General features: G+C 39.6%; 3 protein-coding genes across 3 annotated transcripts; 1 reads left to right on the top strand and 2 right to left on the bottom strand.

Annotated features, from left to right (window-relative positions):
* Positions 1 to 753: 753 nt before the first annotated feature.
* On the bottom strand, positions 754 to 7538 carry nsun3 (NOP2/Sun RNA methyltransferase 3). Its single transcript, XM_085402995.1, has 6 exons — positions 6593 to 7538; positions 5578 to 5681; positions 4979 to 5496; positions 4517 to 4671; positions 3732 to 3853; positions 754 to 2873 (listed from the first exon to the last, which is right to left on the bottom strand). Exons 1-6 carry the CDS (start codon positions 6752 to 6754, stop codon positions 2540 to 2542), a joined length of 1395 nt encoding a protein of 464 aa, XP_085259121.1. The 5' UTR covers positions 6755 to 7538; the 3' UTR covers positions 754 to 2539.
* A 139-nt stretch (positions 7539 to 7677) lies between these two features.
* Positions 7678 to 10356, bottom strand: LOC146678779 (ATP synthase F(0) complex subunit C3, mitochondrial-like). The gene is made up of 5 exons (XM_085403007.1): positions 10295 to 10356; positions 9915 to 10007; positions 9396 to 9467; positions 8461 to 8660; positions 7678 to 8026 (listed from the first exon to the last, which is right to left on the bottom strand). Exons 2-5 carry the CDS (start codon positions 9951 to 9953, stop codon positions 7912 to 7914), a joined length of 426 nt encoding a protein of 141 aa, XP_085259133.1. The 5' UTR covers positions 9954 to 10007; positions 10295 to 10356; the 3' UTR covers positions 7678 to 7911.
* Positions 10357 to 12786: 2430 nt separating this feature from the next.
* On the top strand, positions 12787 to 15874 carry rrad (Ras-related associated with diabetes). The gene is made up of 5 exons (XM_085411401.1): positions 12787 to 12927; positions 13207 to 13597; positions 14211 to 14284; positions 14408 to 14612; positions 14934 to 15874. Exons 2-5 carry the CDS (start codon positions 13225 to 13227, stop codon positions 15209 to 15211), a joined length of 930 nt encoding a protein of 309 aa, XP_085267527.1. The 5' UTR covers positions 12787 to 12927; positions 13207 to 13224; the 3' UTR covers positions 15212 to 15874.
* The last annotated feature ends 150 nt before the right edge of the window (positions 15875 to 16024 follow it).

Below are 16024 nucleotides of genomic sequence, written 5' to 3'. Positions count from 1 at the left end.
GCGTCAACAAACCAGGGTTCACACAAAGGTCAGCAATATGGTTAACCCTAATGAAGCCCCACTTCATCTCCACATCTCACCACTTTTAAGTTGTGCTGATGTTATGGTAGCGTAATGATTCGCTCATATCAAAGACTGGAGCTATTTTTCGAAGACACTCAAAAGTGGAGCAGAAGTAGGGCGGCCAGTATAAATAGCCATATAAATGCACTCAAATAATGCTTGTGTCTATGGCCACACGGAGTAGTCGGATGAAACCGGTGCAACGCTATCTCAGCAATGATGTCTTTGACGGTGTCTCGGAGGGTTGCTCGGAAGCACCGGCCTTATATATTTGATGCTTCCACACATAACTGCCTTTGCAAGAGCTTATTTTGTCACTCCATTATGTGCAGAAAGGTTGGAATATATGACTTTTTGTATATTATTGTCTGTGTTTACTGCCAATACACCTTTTTCTTCTGATCTGAGCAATCACAGGGTGATGAGAAGCTACAAATCTTTCATGAAATATCTACTTTTCACACAAGAAAAGTCCTCCCAGATAATACATCACTGCAAAATGCAACAGTAACACTAAAGGGGTGTATGACAGCACATATGAGATTATTTCTGGACAGTGCCGTAGAGCAATAGCAGAAATAAACAGAGAAACTGTGTGTTAATTTGATCATTACTGCTCTTCCTGGCTATTAAACAAATCTCTCAGACAGAAAAACTTTAGTTTCTGGTCGAGTCGGCAAACATTTGGACTTGTTTTTGCATTACTTTGACAACATCCAACATTCACATTGAGTATGGGTGTTTAGACAGAAACTTGAAAAATTCTTTGAGGACTTGTGTCAAAAGTAAATAAGGCTTGGAGACGGTGGTGCTTGTCTTCTTATGTCAACTCCCATTCTCTACCATTAAAAGGGAATTTAAAAAGTCGCTTCAAACAGACTAAACTGTGCAGGTGTTTTTAACACAACTCTTACATCATCAGCTCTCTCCATCTTGGTTTCCTTCGCTTGACTGGGTGGCAGCTTCTTTTCTGCCCATACTAATAGGGTTTGTCCACAATCAGAGAGGCTAGGACCACCTGGCCTATGAAAGCCTTAGCCACTCAGTTACTATGTGGTTCTCCGCTTGAGCAGCACAAAACTGCATCTGCCATCTCTTTACAAATTCACTCGCTTACTACACTCACCATTGTTTAAGCTATCATGATTTCGTAATTCCTAAATAAACATATTCTTAATTGGTATTTATGTGTGCGTGCCTCCCTTGTTGTCATGGCCATGCAGCCCGCTTTGCGACACACGCCTGCACTTCCAAGAAAATAACAGCAGCAGTTCAGACTCAGACACAGACCTGCCAACAGTTTCTGCAATTCTGACAGCTTTGTTCCTCCTGCAGGAAATGTGTGTTGTTGCTTCATTTTTTAATATCTGTCTGAGTGTGTGAGTGCTGTTTGGGTTTGTATTTTCATTTTAGCCAGCAGCTGAGTGGAGAATATTTTCTAAACACGGCGACGTTACAGATTTACAAGCTTTCTGATGTGTGCGCATGTCCTCTGAACCAAGGTGGTCGTCCTTGTTAACCGCAGAATGGAAAGAAGGTGGATTCAGAGGTAAACAATACATTAATGTTTAATATAGAAAAACTCAGTTTGTTTTTATTGTTGCAGCGGTCACTGGGAGGCACTAACTTATTAGCTTTTTAGCTTATACAGTGAATTTTTTGACTGCTGCTAATTTACATATAGTTTCTGCAGCAATATTGCTGCTGACTAAATATAATAAGTCCTGTATTCACTCTTGTTTCAATGTGCATTGAGTCACTTCCAAGTTAACCATCGCCCTCTGAGGCTGCTAAATGCTTCAATTAGATAATTTTACTGACAAAGAGCTGATGGTGTGAAAACAGTGAAAATGAACCAAAATGATACAGATACAGGGTGGACAAGTAAACAACTGGCTGAAATAAAAAATAAAGCCTTCCTAAGCCTAGGGGGGCAGCGGACCTGTGGAAAAAAAAACTCGTGAGTGATCAGGTGGCTGCTTTCATGCCATTTTCTCTTTATTTCACACAAACTGCCATAAAATACTGCTCACATGTGTTAAGTACTGGAATATTGTCTAAGTTCTGTCTTTGATGCGGATAGCTCGAGGTGAGTTTAACTGATGTGAGCAGCGTTCTATTTTTATTTGCTTAAATCTCCTGCAACACACCCACACACACACAGAGAAGCCAGCAGCTACAAACAACAAAAAACTGTAGCTGCAGCACTTATAGTTTAGCAGATGGTTGGTGTTGCACTGTTAAAACAGGAGCATTTATGACTTTCTTAACCACGTTTGTTTTGACACCGATGTCTTTATATCTGCGTGTCTAAACTACTGCTGCTGCTTATTTCCTCTTGCATAATTGGCACAGGTAGGCACTGTGCGTATTTGCAGTGTTTTTAATCTAAATTTAAATTTTGGTGTTTTGCACAAAGTTATTGTGCAAGTTTAGTTATGCCATTTCACTTTTTGTCCCCGTGCATGGTAAGATTTTATTTCCGTGTTCTAATCCGAGCTAAAAACATGGGTCCCCATGACTTGCCAAGCTGAGGGACCACAAGAATGCCAAGTCTGTGGCGATAAAAGGACACAGAAGCGTCTTGTGTCTTCGGGGTTGCCTCCTGAGTTGTCTGTCCATGTCCGGGGTTAGAGCTGAACGTAAAGTATTTAGATAAAGGAATGGCAATCTCCTCCCACAGGTCTTCAGCTTCAGCCTCAGGAAAGTCCTTCAGCACCGTCTCAACCACAGAAAAGTTCTCAAAGCTGGACAGAGTGCAGGTTGAATAGACCACAGTGCCTCCTGGACACACCGCCAACAGTGCAGACCTGTAATCAGCAGACAAATATTCCACCTTAGACCTCAGCTAGAATTAAATTGCATCAAAGAATATGCTGTAACCATTCAACCAACCAATACACATTTTCACTTTAAAAAACTGTATATGCTGTTTCTATATTGTGCTTGTTGGTGTTATTTGACTGATTTAACTGCAGTCTGATCTGCAAACTACAACTAAAACTGCAACTGCTACAGCTTCCACTTGACTCTCCAAGCTATTTTGAGTTGGAGACCTGAAACAAAGTTTATTTACCATCCAATCTACCTGAAATCTTTTTTTCAGGGAGTTTGTAATTTTACTGACGGTTGGTGCAGTGTTTAGCAAAGTCACCTCTTAGTAAAATGGTCCTTGGTTTGAACACAAGAGACATCTAGGATCTTCCTGTGTGGAGTTTGTGTTCTCTCCGGGTTCTCCGGCTTCCTCTCACGGTCCAAAATCATGCTTCTTATGTTAAGTGTTGATTCTAAATTGACTGTAGATGCCCTATAATAACTGGGACAGGCTCCAGCTGGATAACCGGTTAAGTAATGGATCACTTCCTCCCTGACTGATCCTTTCTCACCTCTCATCTTTCTTGATTATCTAATTACTTATTTAATAACGATGTTCCCACAGCAGTTCTGCTAAATCCAGTTACTCTTCATTTCTTGATCTACAAGTTTAGAACTTATCTCTCATTTGTATTCACTATTGGACTACGGTACCTTCCCTTCATTCCTTCAGTGCATTTTAATTGCGTGCTCATTAGGATAGTGAATGTTTTTTTTCTCAACCTGTAGAGATATTAGAGTACCATAAGGCTAATGCATAAGCAGGAATTTCCAATGTCAGAATGGGTGCTTACCTAAGCAGCTGTGCTTGGAATGAAGGAAGCCTGGCTCTCTCCTTCAATCTTTGTTCCCCCTGCTGGCTGTTGCACGAATACAGCCAGCTCCTGTCATTAGAACATGGAGCATCAACCAAAACCTACGGCAGCGAGAGAAAGGAATGCGAGTAGTTGGTGCCCATGTCAAAGAGGAAGAGCAAGGGAATAAAAAAATGTAAGGAAAATGAAAAATGCTGCAGGTGTCTAAAATAATCCACATAAATGTCACTTTCCCCACGGCACCTGAGCCATCAACAGACCAATTTTGGTCAGTGGAGGTGGAAGATAAATTTCGCCTAAAAACCAAACCATTACCATTTAAATAAAACTGAATAAAAGACAACAGCTTTGAAGTTTTTACATCTGAACTTTGAACCTTTCAACAAGTTTGTTCTCAGATTTTGGAAATCCCTCAAAAAAGCTCCTCTGCATTTTGTTTGCACTCTATTACCTTTCAGCCTTTTTCCCCTCCTACGGTGCCTTACTCTAACTCTTTTTAGCCCTTTTCCTTTTTTCAATATTGTGTTCCAATATGAGTCACTTTGAGTTCTTTGATTCCTCCCAGCTATTTGTCTGCTTCTTCTTGGCTCCTAGTTTGAATAAACAGTTTTCTTTTTTTTCCTCTCTGCTGAGTTTATTAGTTTCTGTTCAAAGGCTTGCTGTCCTCATTCATTTGTAGCTGTGGCCTTGGAAAATAAGTGTCACCCCATTTTACAGGACAAAATCACATGCTGCCATAAACATGATAGGATTTCTTTGCCAACCTTGTCATATAAACCCGCTTCGCTCTGCCCAAAAGACCGTCCGTCCTGTGCAGACACAATCACTCTGCTTTTTAGTGAGTGAGGCAAAAATGACTCCAGGGTTTTGGCAAGCCAGTCCCGTCTGTGAAGATCTGGTTCATTACAGCAGAGAAGCACTGGAACACAGCACAGGGCAGCATTACTGATTATATTATTCAATGCAAATGGGTTATTCGCAGCAGACAAAAATATTCCTTACAATCATCTGCAGCGACTTAGATGCAAAGTGTGTGTTTAATATTCAAAATAAAAGCCAACATGTTTCTTTTTCCCCCAAGTTCTTTTTACCAAGCACACATAATCTGGAAAAAAGGCTACACTGTGAACATCCCTTTACTAATAGAGTAATTCATTTGGGGTTGTTTTAATCCGATTAAGTATAAATAAAATCAAAATAAAGTCTTCTAAAAATGTCTCTTTTACCTGGGCTCGCACTTTGCATTATGGCTAAGGCTTTCCCCCCAGGAGCAGAGCAAAGATCCAGAACCTTTTCGCCATCTTTGACTTGCAAAGCCAGCACTGGAAGCAAGGATGCAGCATTGAGGAGGTAGTACTGCTTCAGCTGGCCAGGCCTGTGAGCCTGAGAGGGAAATCGCAGGGGGGACGGGTGGATGTAGCACTGTAATGAAGGAGGAGGAAAACTGAGGGCGGGTTCTGACTGAGAGTCCTGACCGAGTGCAAAGGAGCTGTTGTCAGACTGGGGATGGGGGTCACCTGGAGAGCCCTTGGAAATGCAGAGAGTTGACAGAGTATCTTTTCCTTCTTGGTATTTAGAATTTAACACCGTGGAGGGACCATTAGAATGCAGCACTGAGACATCTGCTTGTGGCAACAATGTGGAAAAGCCCTGGGCTCGAAGAATCTGTGCAATGCCTGTCACTGCAGTGAAGCGATTGAGCATGATGCCATACTGCCATGACTGAGGGTCCAGCAGCACTTCTCTGAGGGACAGAATTAATCTCAGTTTGGAAAAGGTGGAATTACTGTCCACGTGCATAATGATTACTTCAGGTGAAATTTACCTTGCATATGGCCACAAGTCACCAAGTTCCTCACTGTACTGCTGGTCAAAGTGATCGAGCACTGGTTGACACAAAGTTCTTTGCTTCTTGTGCCTTTTTGTTACCTATTACATGAAGACCAGGCAGAAATAAAATTAGGCAAATCTATACAAAGTAAACTTAAAATCCACTTTAGGCACATTTTCTGCTTAGACGTCGAAAGTCCCACTCAGGTAAAAACTTTTTTAGACCACTATCTCAGGAAACACATCTTAAATAAACACTACATACACTGATAAATGTACAATTTTTAATTTGTTATTCTATTTTCCAGCTCAATAGTTTATGTACAAAAATAACTGATGTACATTCAAGTTTTGCTGATGTTCCCTTTAGGTTATGGAAGAGTGAAGTTACAAAAAAAGAAAAAAGAAGAAGAACTAGGGTCTTATACAGCAGCTACCCCTGGTGGATATCCAGTGTAAAATCAACCCTGGGAGGTTTGACTGTACGTATTACATGTAGATCTGGTCAAATTTATTATCCCAACTAGCCTGATGGGGCTTTGACGTCCATCTTTATTGATACTTTGAATAACTACAAGAATCTGAGTCAACTGGTTTAAATAGCTATGAGTTTTTATTGCAGTAAATACAACAATATTTAAAAAAACGCGAAAACTAGCATTGCAACTAATAAAAAACATGTTATTAAAACATTTTATTTAACATTAACATTTACAAAAACTAAAATTTTAATTGGGACGAGCAAGCACACTCTGGAAACTGAAACTAGCCTGGGTTAAAAAAAAAAAAAAAAAAAAAAAAAAAAAACCAAGACGAAATTAAAAAATCTGATTAAAAATAAATAATGAAATACAAAACTATAATAACCACGCTGCTTTTATTCCCCCTGAAAACATGCAAATAATAGATTTTTAAATTTAAATTAAGAATTTTCTATTTTGTTGAAAAAAATGACAAACACGGGGGGGGGGGGGAAGTAGGATACATCATATTCCCTGATGTTTGTTTACCTGGTTATTTCGGGGATCCTCTGGATTAAGCTGCTGAGATACATTATCGCGGTCTGTGTGACAGTTACACCAGCGACACCGCCACAAACGTGTCGGCGTTAACTTCTTAGTTTTAAAGCTAGATTTTCTCCAGATACGGCACAACTGCGTTACTGAAAACATTTATTTAGCCCGTCTTATTGATACTGCACAGCTGACACGTCCGAATTTATTTTCGGCAACGTTCAAATCTATTTGACACAAAAAACACAGGCGAACACTAAAAACTAACGAGTACGTTCCTCAAATCCTTCCCCTCACTACAAAAACGGTGCTTTAGTTCCACCTATTAAACCGGAAAACTGTTGTCGTTGGTAAGGGTGTAATAATGGACTCAAACCTGGCGGAGACAGGTTGACTTACAAAATATCCAAGCATTTATTAAAAAAAAAAAAAAAAAAAAAAAAAAAAGCATTAGACCCAGGTGAGGAAGGACTTTTGTGTCTACATGACGTACAATGTCAAGGAACCGATTTTAAATGGAAATTTTAGGAACTCTGTTAGCAGCATAATCTAAGGGATTTATCTAGTCTCAGTGAGGGTCGAATTATTTCGTTTCAAATAGACGCAATACAGCAGTTCTACAACCATCTATAACATATGGTGGAGCCTCTGCCATGGTTTGGGGGTTCAGTTTATCCATAGATGTGTGGAATTGAGTCAGATTTTGATCATCTAATTGACTATGACACACACACACACACACACACACACACACACAGTAAAAGCATACCTGGATAGAAAAAACAGAATTTGAACACTGTCGATCATGGACTGGCCTCTCCAGAGATCGGACCTCAACATTTTTTGCCTTTGTGTTGTATTTCCATTTAGGTTTAGACATTTCAATAAATCGCTGCACCCATTTCCATGGGCATAATCTAAATAAATAAGCTACATTTGCTTTTAAATCACTTCATTCCACAGCTTGGCATTACAACAGTACGAGTTTCTTTTAAAAGGGAACAGGTCCATGATCCTACCAGGTATCCCCCATTATGTTTATTGAAAGCCCTCCCACCTCCCCTCACAAATGTACAAAAACATTTGAGGAATTAAACATTTTATTTCTGTTACTGGTTGCATGTTTGTTAACAAAAACTGCTGATTAAATATACAACGAGGACACAACAGTCCTTGAAATGTTTTGCCAGAGTTTCATACGTGAATGGATTCAGATCTTTCAAGAACACAAAGATAAACATGATAACCAGCAATCACACAGCTGTTCAAACTGCTTATTCTTGTTAACATTGTGAGTTATCCTTTCACAGCTGGTTTTACATGGCGAACAGAATGAGGAATGCAACCATCAGACAGAAGAGACCCATAGCTTCAGACAGAGCGAAGCCCAGGATGGCGTAAGAAAACAGCTGCTGCTTCAGAGAGGGGTTCCTGTGAAGACAGAGGGGCCAGTGAGATCAAGTAGTGCTGATGCCTAAGAAGTACAGCTAATGAGGCATGTTTAGACCAAAGTTTTCCATGATTGACTTGGCTTAAAGCACAATCAATAATTAGTCAGTGCTAAATAAGTCTTTAATATCTTATTTTCACGAACAAACATTATTCCTCTAACTTCACTTTCCCAGTGATTTTAAGTGATGCCATTTAGAATGAAGTATGCCAAGTATCTTTTGGTTTTATAATTAATCACCAAATGGCAGAAATCTACTCAGGTCTCCTCTTTCTTTTGTCATTACCTGTTCACTAGGTCACATTATTTTGAGAACTTGGGTATTAAGTAAACAAGACTAAAACGTTCTCTTCTCGACAGTAAAAAAATAAAATAAATGGCCTCATTACTACTACAGGGGACTTGTTAAATTTACCTGGCATATCCAATGATAAGGCTGCCAAACACTGTCCCAATTCCGGCTCCAGATCCAGCGACTCCCACAGTGGCAGCTCCTGCTCCAATGAACTTGGCAGCAGTGTCGATGTCACGGCTCACGGCGCTGGTTTGGAATCCCCGCAATGCCACTTGCTGCTGGGAGACACCGCCGCTCAGTGGTGCCAGAAGCGAAGCAGTCTGAAAAACAACCACCAAAGTATCAAACACAATAATTCCCACACGGTAAAGTTTACTTCTAATGCAAGCATTACTTCTGCTAAAAATTTAGACCCATCAAATAAGACCTCTCTAAAAACTTATTTTAAGATGTACTACATCTAGCTTCTAATCGTACCTCATCACATTATGGCCCATTTTTGTGGGAACATGAAGATTTACCGTTATAAAATTTAGTTACTAGTTATTGAGATTCTCATTTAACTTTAATAACCCCCACATGGAGTTTTCCCCATTTGAAGATTATTATAGTTGTATATTTATAACAGAAATACACAGATGCACAGTGTGTAGGGTTGCAAAAACAAAATGGAAGACGTTTCATACACTCTCGTTCTGTTTGTTCTTTCATAACAATGAATTAGTCATTTTTGCTTTGGCTCTGACCACAGACAGCATGTTAAATCTACCCGATTACGATATGTGGCCATAATTCCACAGTTAACAATTCAATATACAGTTCAGCCTGCAGAAATGTTTCTTTGGGATAATGTGAGCAGGGTGGCACTATTTGTTGGTAATAAAAACAATCAATGTGCTTCTTTGTTAGAAGATCTCAAATATATACAACTACTGCTACTACTACCATTTAACTTAAAACAAATCCGTATTTTACCTTTTCTATTTTTTGCACAGTGTTAATATAGAAAATGACAAATGTCACTTGATGAATGGTGTGCTCTGCGGGCAACTCACCTCTGCTCTCCTGCCGTCTGACACTACTGCTGCTGAGAGTGGTCTGTACAGCGCCCTGGATCCAGCACGGACCTGTGTTAGAGGGGGGAAATTGTTTTGACATGATTCGCCATAATTTATGCTAGAACAGCATTAGAAAGACCTACATCAGCTGCAGTGACAAAGCTTTTACATATATATAACACTACAAGTCAATAACAGAGACCCATTAAAATGTTTCTCTTGATTCTCTTTTCAAGCCTTACATGGAATACGTTATATCCTTTAGATTAAGTTTGTGGACTTGGAGGAAATGATGGAAAACCAAAACAGTGAGCTTCCTCCTGATTAGAAGCTAGGACGTCCTTGTAGGTATGAGCATTAGCTAACTTTAGCAGAGGGTCAAAGACTGCTTCGCAGCCAGTGTTAGCAGCCTACTTTATAATAATTTACAATGACGGAAGTGCAGCTAACAATACTCAATCAGTAAACAGGCGCAGTTTAGCAATTATCAGTTTTCATTCATTCAATCAAACTGACCAGAGAGGGCGTGGAGACGAACTTAGAGCAGGCATACATTACGATGGGACGTTCTGGTCAGGTCACCCACAGCAGCTGGAGTTTATCCGAAGTCTACAGATAAAAACACATGAAACACAAAAAACCAAAGCGTTAGCTATTTGACACTGCGCCTTTTGCTAAACAACCAAGTACAAAGTCTGCAAAAATCAGATAGACACGCAATTAAGGTCAAGAGGAGAAAAAAACCGCACAATACCGCTAAAGGCAAGTTAGCTGAAAATCAGACGAGCTACACGACGCTGTGAATAATAGACTACAAAAATACGGAGCAACAAAGAACACTTAAGAGCATATATTTAATTCAAACCCAGTTTCTGACAGAGGAGGCTAGCACTCACCGGTTTGCAGTAGAGGTCGAACGCACGAGAGGCTTGCGCATGTGCAGTGTCACATTTATTGGTTGGTTTCCGGTGTCATGGGAAAAAAGTGATTTCCGGTATCTGCCAAATTGATCACCGGCATTAAAACTTTTGTAAATGACTTGTTGGCGTATAAGCTGTCAAATATGTCTCAAATATATCTCTCATGATTTATATCAATGCATTTTCGTCCAGAAGAAAATTCTTGTTACATGGTAGAAACTGCAATTACTTTTTGGCAAAGTGACTTTATGTACTGACCTGAATAAATGTCACTCACATAAAAAAAAGCAAAAAAATTTTTTTTCAAGAGAGATCAGGCTGAGAAATATGATCCGGCTGCAGAAATTGCACCAAACGTAAGATAAGAGTTCTATAAATATATTTTAAGTCGCCAAAAGTACTTGGTTGATGCTAATGTAGATTAAAAAAAACGCAGAGTCATTAAGATAACAAAACTGGTAATTCATGTATCTTATAACTCTTTCGTAAATCGTGGTGGATACAGTATACTTACCAATATAAGCAACTGACAGACAATTGACATGAAAAACACAGGAATATCAGAAATCACCTCAGAAGGAAGCATTATAAAAACTTTCTGTCAAATCCAAAGTTCTGTACTGTTTTTACTGAAATTTATTTATTTATTTATTTATTTATTTATTTTACTAATGTTTATTCAGTTACTAAATCTATGCATCTTATATGGCTTTATTTTTTATACAAATTCGTTGTATTTGTGTTATGGCCAATAGATGGCGACATGATGTCTCATCTGAGAAAGGCATGTGTCACATTTGCTGTACATGTTATTTACACATTTTGGGTTGCTGATTTAAAAAATAATGTCAGTTTTTCTTTCTCATTTTGTTGTTTCACAAGTGGCAATTAGAAACACGATCCAGATATTTTTATTATTATATTTTTCTATATCTTTGAATGTTTCACTACATGTGATGGAGGCTGTTCCTTGTCTGTACAAATGCCAGTCTAAAAGGTGTCCTACTTAAAAGCGGCAATTACTCTGCATCCGTGGGAACTGTTCATTCTGTCCAGTTAACAGAAATACATGAGAATATGGAAATTGTGTTGGAGAAGCTGAAATATGATGAGAACAAGCTGGACTTAATTTTTAAAAACTAAGTATTTGTGACTAACTGTATGTGATTTTTTTCCATTTGTGTTTTAAACATCATTCAGTTACATAATATCAGCTATTTTCTGGAAAAGAGTATAAATCCAGGGTGGTGTAGTGATGGTTTGTTTTTTCAGGGTGGTGTGAACTAAACTATACTTGATTATGTAATGTTGAAAGATTTAGTTTCTTTAATAGTGAAACAGTGGAAAAATGCAAACATCAGCAGAAGTAATACTTAAGTAATACTTAAGTCACACTCATTGTGCAGTATTATAATATTAAACACCTGGCACACTATAGTCGAGTTCAAAAGGTTCAACTGTAATGCCTGCACGTAACCACAAGAGGGCAGAAACGCACCATTCAGAGTTTACAATATCCACTTGAACGTGACACTTAACAATATCACTACCAGCCGTGCCGTCATGCTGTTGGCCTGATATTCAGCCAAATAATTATGCAGAATATGCTGGATCCATATTTAGCATATCAATACATCCAGACGTGAAATATAGAAAACTAAGGCTTTCTGTGTTTCTCCTTTAGCACTAGAAATAGTCTCCACACACACCATTTAAAGCCTTTTGCACAGTCAAACAGTATAACCAGAATAACGGATAAAGATTAGACCTGGCTGCTTAAGAGGAGGCGTCTACAAATTCAAGGACGGTTTTGATGATTGCATCATTTATTTCATCGTGGAAAGACCAAGGTGGTGGGATATATGGAGTATAATCCACCACCTACAGTGTATTAAAATTTTATGCATTTATAGCACCGTTTAAAAATGCTCCGAAAATTTAATTTAAATGTGGTTGTATGAAGCCCTTGTCTAATTACAAATATTTAGCTTTTTATAGAAAGTATGTATTATATTATATTATATTATATTATATTATATTATATTATATTATATTATATTATATTATAACAACATATCATTCTCATGATATTACATACATGTAGCATTGACCACCGCGCTGTGGCCACTGCTCATAGATCAGATCAGTTGGATCCAGACAACACATTTCGTTAAGATAATTTAGTGTGTGAACCTGAACACACTTGCATCGTGACGATGTGAGGCTATAACATCCCACCTAGAACCATCTCCTAGATATATATCAAATATTTATACTCCAGCTTTAAGTGGGTTTCCCCTCTTCAAAGTCTCGAGACTTCTCTGGCCGCCCCCTCAGAAGTAAGCTCCATTTGAGGATGCGGAAGGGAGATTCCTCAGCTCTTCCAATCATACACCCCCTCCGCAGCATGATGTTACCGTTACGCACCACTACAATAAACGGAGACGCGAGTCTCCGGGGCGAATCCCTACTACGTCACTCTACTCCTGTATAAATAACCCGAGCAGCGACTCTGATCAGACTCGAGCAAAAACCGCTTTTCGGCTACAGCAACTTTTTATACCAAGGATTACTGGATTGCCTTCGTTGGATTTAATTTTCAGCACCGAGTAAGTGTTTTTAAGGGGCCGCTGGGGAGAGATTTCAAGCTTTGGTTAGATTTTGACCTTTTTTTGTGAATAAACATGTGGGCAGGTCAGGTCGACCATTTTTATATATATTTACTTTAAATGTGGGATAACAGCTTTTATTTTACAATATGACTTACAATGGTAAACATATTTGTAAAATGATCTCCCACTGTATTTCTGTGCAGATCTTGATAGCGCTTCTTTCTTTAAATGTGGCTGAAATGATCGCAAATTTACGCATGGCACATCTATCCACAGATCCTCGATAGAAGCACAATGACTTTGAACAAGGGTGACAAATTGAGGAACATGGACAAGAGGAGAGGAAGCGTGCCCTTCCCAATGAATTTACCCAATCTACACAGGAGAAGCATGCCCGTGGACGACCGCGACCTGCGCGCCACGACGCCACAGACGGGACAGACCGACGAGCTGTCCAATTTACTGCGGTGCACGTCCTACTCCCCAAGCGAGCAGCACCGTGGCAGCTACGCCTCAGACTCCTCCGACTCGGTGATCTCCACCAGCAGCGAAGCGGACTCCCAGGTGTACAAAGTGGTTCTCCTCGGGGAGCACGGTGTCGGCAAGTCCAGCCTGGCGCGCGTCTTTGGAGGAGTTGAGGATGCTAGTCACGACTGCGATGAAGCAGGTAAATGGTGATGCTGGGGATGAGTCATCAACCATAGCAACCCACACTCTCAGACACACACAATGAAGATGTTTCATTGTCTGTGAAGATATGTAATAAATGGACATGCCAACGGCTGCTTTATTTAATTTTATACAATACTGAACAAACACTAAAATATATAGAAGGACGGTTATAACATATTTTAAAGTAATATTACTTTTTAAGTGCACTATTACAATTTACATCACCACACTTATTTCCAGTAGATTTAAAACAAATGCTGCAGTTTTTTAAATTACAGAAAGGCTGCACTAAAGCTGTACAATTCAGTATTATATGAGGACTGTGCATGCATTGATTATTGCTATTTCCACATACAGTGCGGCACCAGCTGTCAGAAGCACACCCAATAGCACTATGTGAAGGGAACCTACAAAAGGCCAGTGATGGCGTGATCACAAACTGTGATCTGGTTTAATGAGTAGACTCAGAAAGAAAAAAAAGTGCCAAAAATCAGAGTGGAAAAAAAAATAGCAGCAACACACTTTGACAGCAAACATGATTGCTCAGATAAAAGACACTTTGCTCTCCCTGCCAGTGTGTAACACAATATTTATTTTTCCTCCCTTAGGAAACACTTACGATAGATCTATGTTGGTGGATGAAGAAGAGGCATCCATCGTGTTGTATGACATCTGGGAACAGGTGAGACTTATATATTATTAATGAAGTGTTTGTCCATTTGCATTGATTCAGGGATTTTGAAATTGTAAAAGGTGCATTCAGCCATGTATGATGTTAAATTTAGTCTCTGTTTCTTTCCTGAAGGATAACAGCCAGTGGTTGAAGGACCAGTGCATGAGAATGGGAGACGCCTACATCATTGTGTATTCAGTGACAGACAAATCAAGCTTTGAGAAGGCATCGGAGCTCCGCATTCAGCTGCGCCGTGCCAGACAGTCAGAGAACATTCCCATAATCCTTGTGGGCAACAAGAGTGACCTGGTGCGGTCCAGAGAGGTGTCCGTAGATGGTAAGTGAGATTAATAAACTTGATCTTAAAATGTGCAGTCAGGGGAGATAGATTTGAATCCACTTGACTAAAGCCTTGCTTGAGGCATTTCAAGACAGAATCTGACAGATGGTTGAGCTTCACTGATTTTGCTAGGGTCAATCCACTTTTCACAGCTGACTGCTCAGGTTGATTCAGGTTCCTCTGCAGCTCAAGCAATCTGCCAGAGATTTGCCGCTTTCATGACTTAGGGCTAATTCGTCATCTCTAAGCTTACAGTTTTCCATTTCAGTGTGAACTTTCTCAGGGTTTTAATCTTCTTTCCTGTGTTCTGCATTACAGAAGGAAGTGCCTGTGCAGTGGTATTCGACTGCAAGTTTATCGAGACGTCTGCATCACTTCACCACAATGTGCAGGACCTGTTTGAGGGCATCGTCAGACAGATCCGTTTGAGAAAAGACAGCAAGGAGGAGAACGCCCGGCGCATGGCCAACTGCAGACGCAGAGAGAGCATCGGCAAGAAGGCTAAAAGGTTTTTGGGTCGCATGGTCGCACGCAAGAACAAGAAAATGGCTTTCAGGCAGAAGTCAAAGTCCTGCCATGACCTAACAGTTCTCTGAGTGACAGATGGGACAGAAGGACAATTTTTTCCCCCTTGGCCTCTGAAGACCAGATGCTGTGTGTTTTAACACTAACCCAAAAGGACTAACAGAACTGTACTGAAATATATTTTTGTTTTCTAGACATCAACCAAAAGCAAAAAGAAGCTATTGTTAATGAAATGACTGATGTTGTTTGAGTTATATCATGGTGATAACCTGCATTTATTTTATTGTCTGCCTTAAACACATTGTCATCAGTATGTATGAAAAAAAAAATCCACAAAGGCTTGTTATTTCTATGTGCTGCGAAATTGCCTTGCGGTTAGGTTAATGTTGTGCCCTTTAACTAAATGGGTAGGGGGTGGGGGGTGATGTATATACTAATATTTGAGTCACGCTGAAGGCAACATACATCTCATTGTATTGTAAGACAAGGCAAAGGATAATGATGATAGGTATTCTGGAGTCATATTTTACTTGAAGTGTGGTACGCAGGTTCGTGCCTCGGCAGAGTTACTGAGGACTATTCAAAACATCTGTTATTCTATGTTTTTTTTCCCATAACGCTGAATTCAGGTTGTGAATGTCTGAGTAAAGCAATAAGTTATACTAGTCTTGTGAATTTTGACATGATTTGAAAATTCTTTTTACGTTGAGTTCCTTTTTCAATAAAATATAAAAAACAATCCATAAACTGCCTTCTGTCTTTAATCCCAAGGCACCGAGGCATTCAGCGTAACGCAGCAGAAATTGAGTAAATGTGGACGTACATCCTCATCAATATTCATTTGATCTTATCGGTGCAATGGAACCTCACTGGTCACTGGTTTT

The sequence above is a fragment of the Rhamphochromis longiceps genome, linkage group LG1, assembly GCF_057381845.1.
Source record: "Rhamphochromis longiceps isolate RC_006_pf linkage group LG1, R_longiceps_female_GT1.1, whole genome shotgun sequence".
Classification (NCBI taxonomy): domain Eukaryota; kingdom Metazoa; phylum Chordata; class Actinopteri; order Cichliformes; family Cichlidae; genus Rhamphochromis; species Rhamphochromis longiceps.
This window is presented reverse-complemented; position numbering and strand designations above follow the sequence as displayed.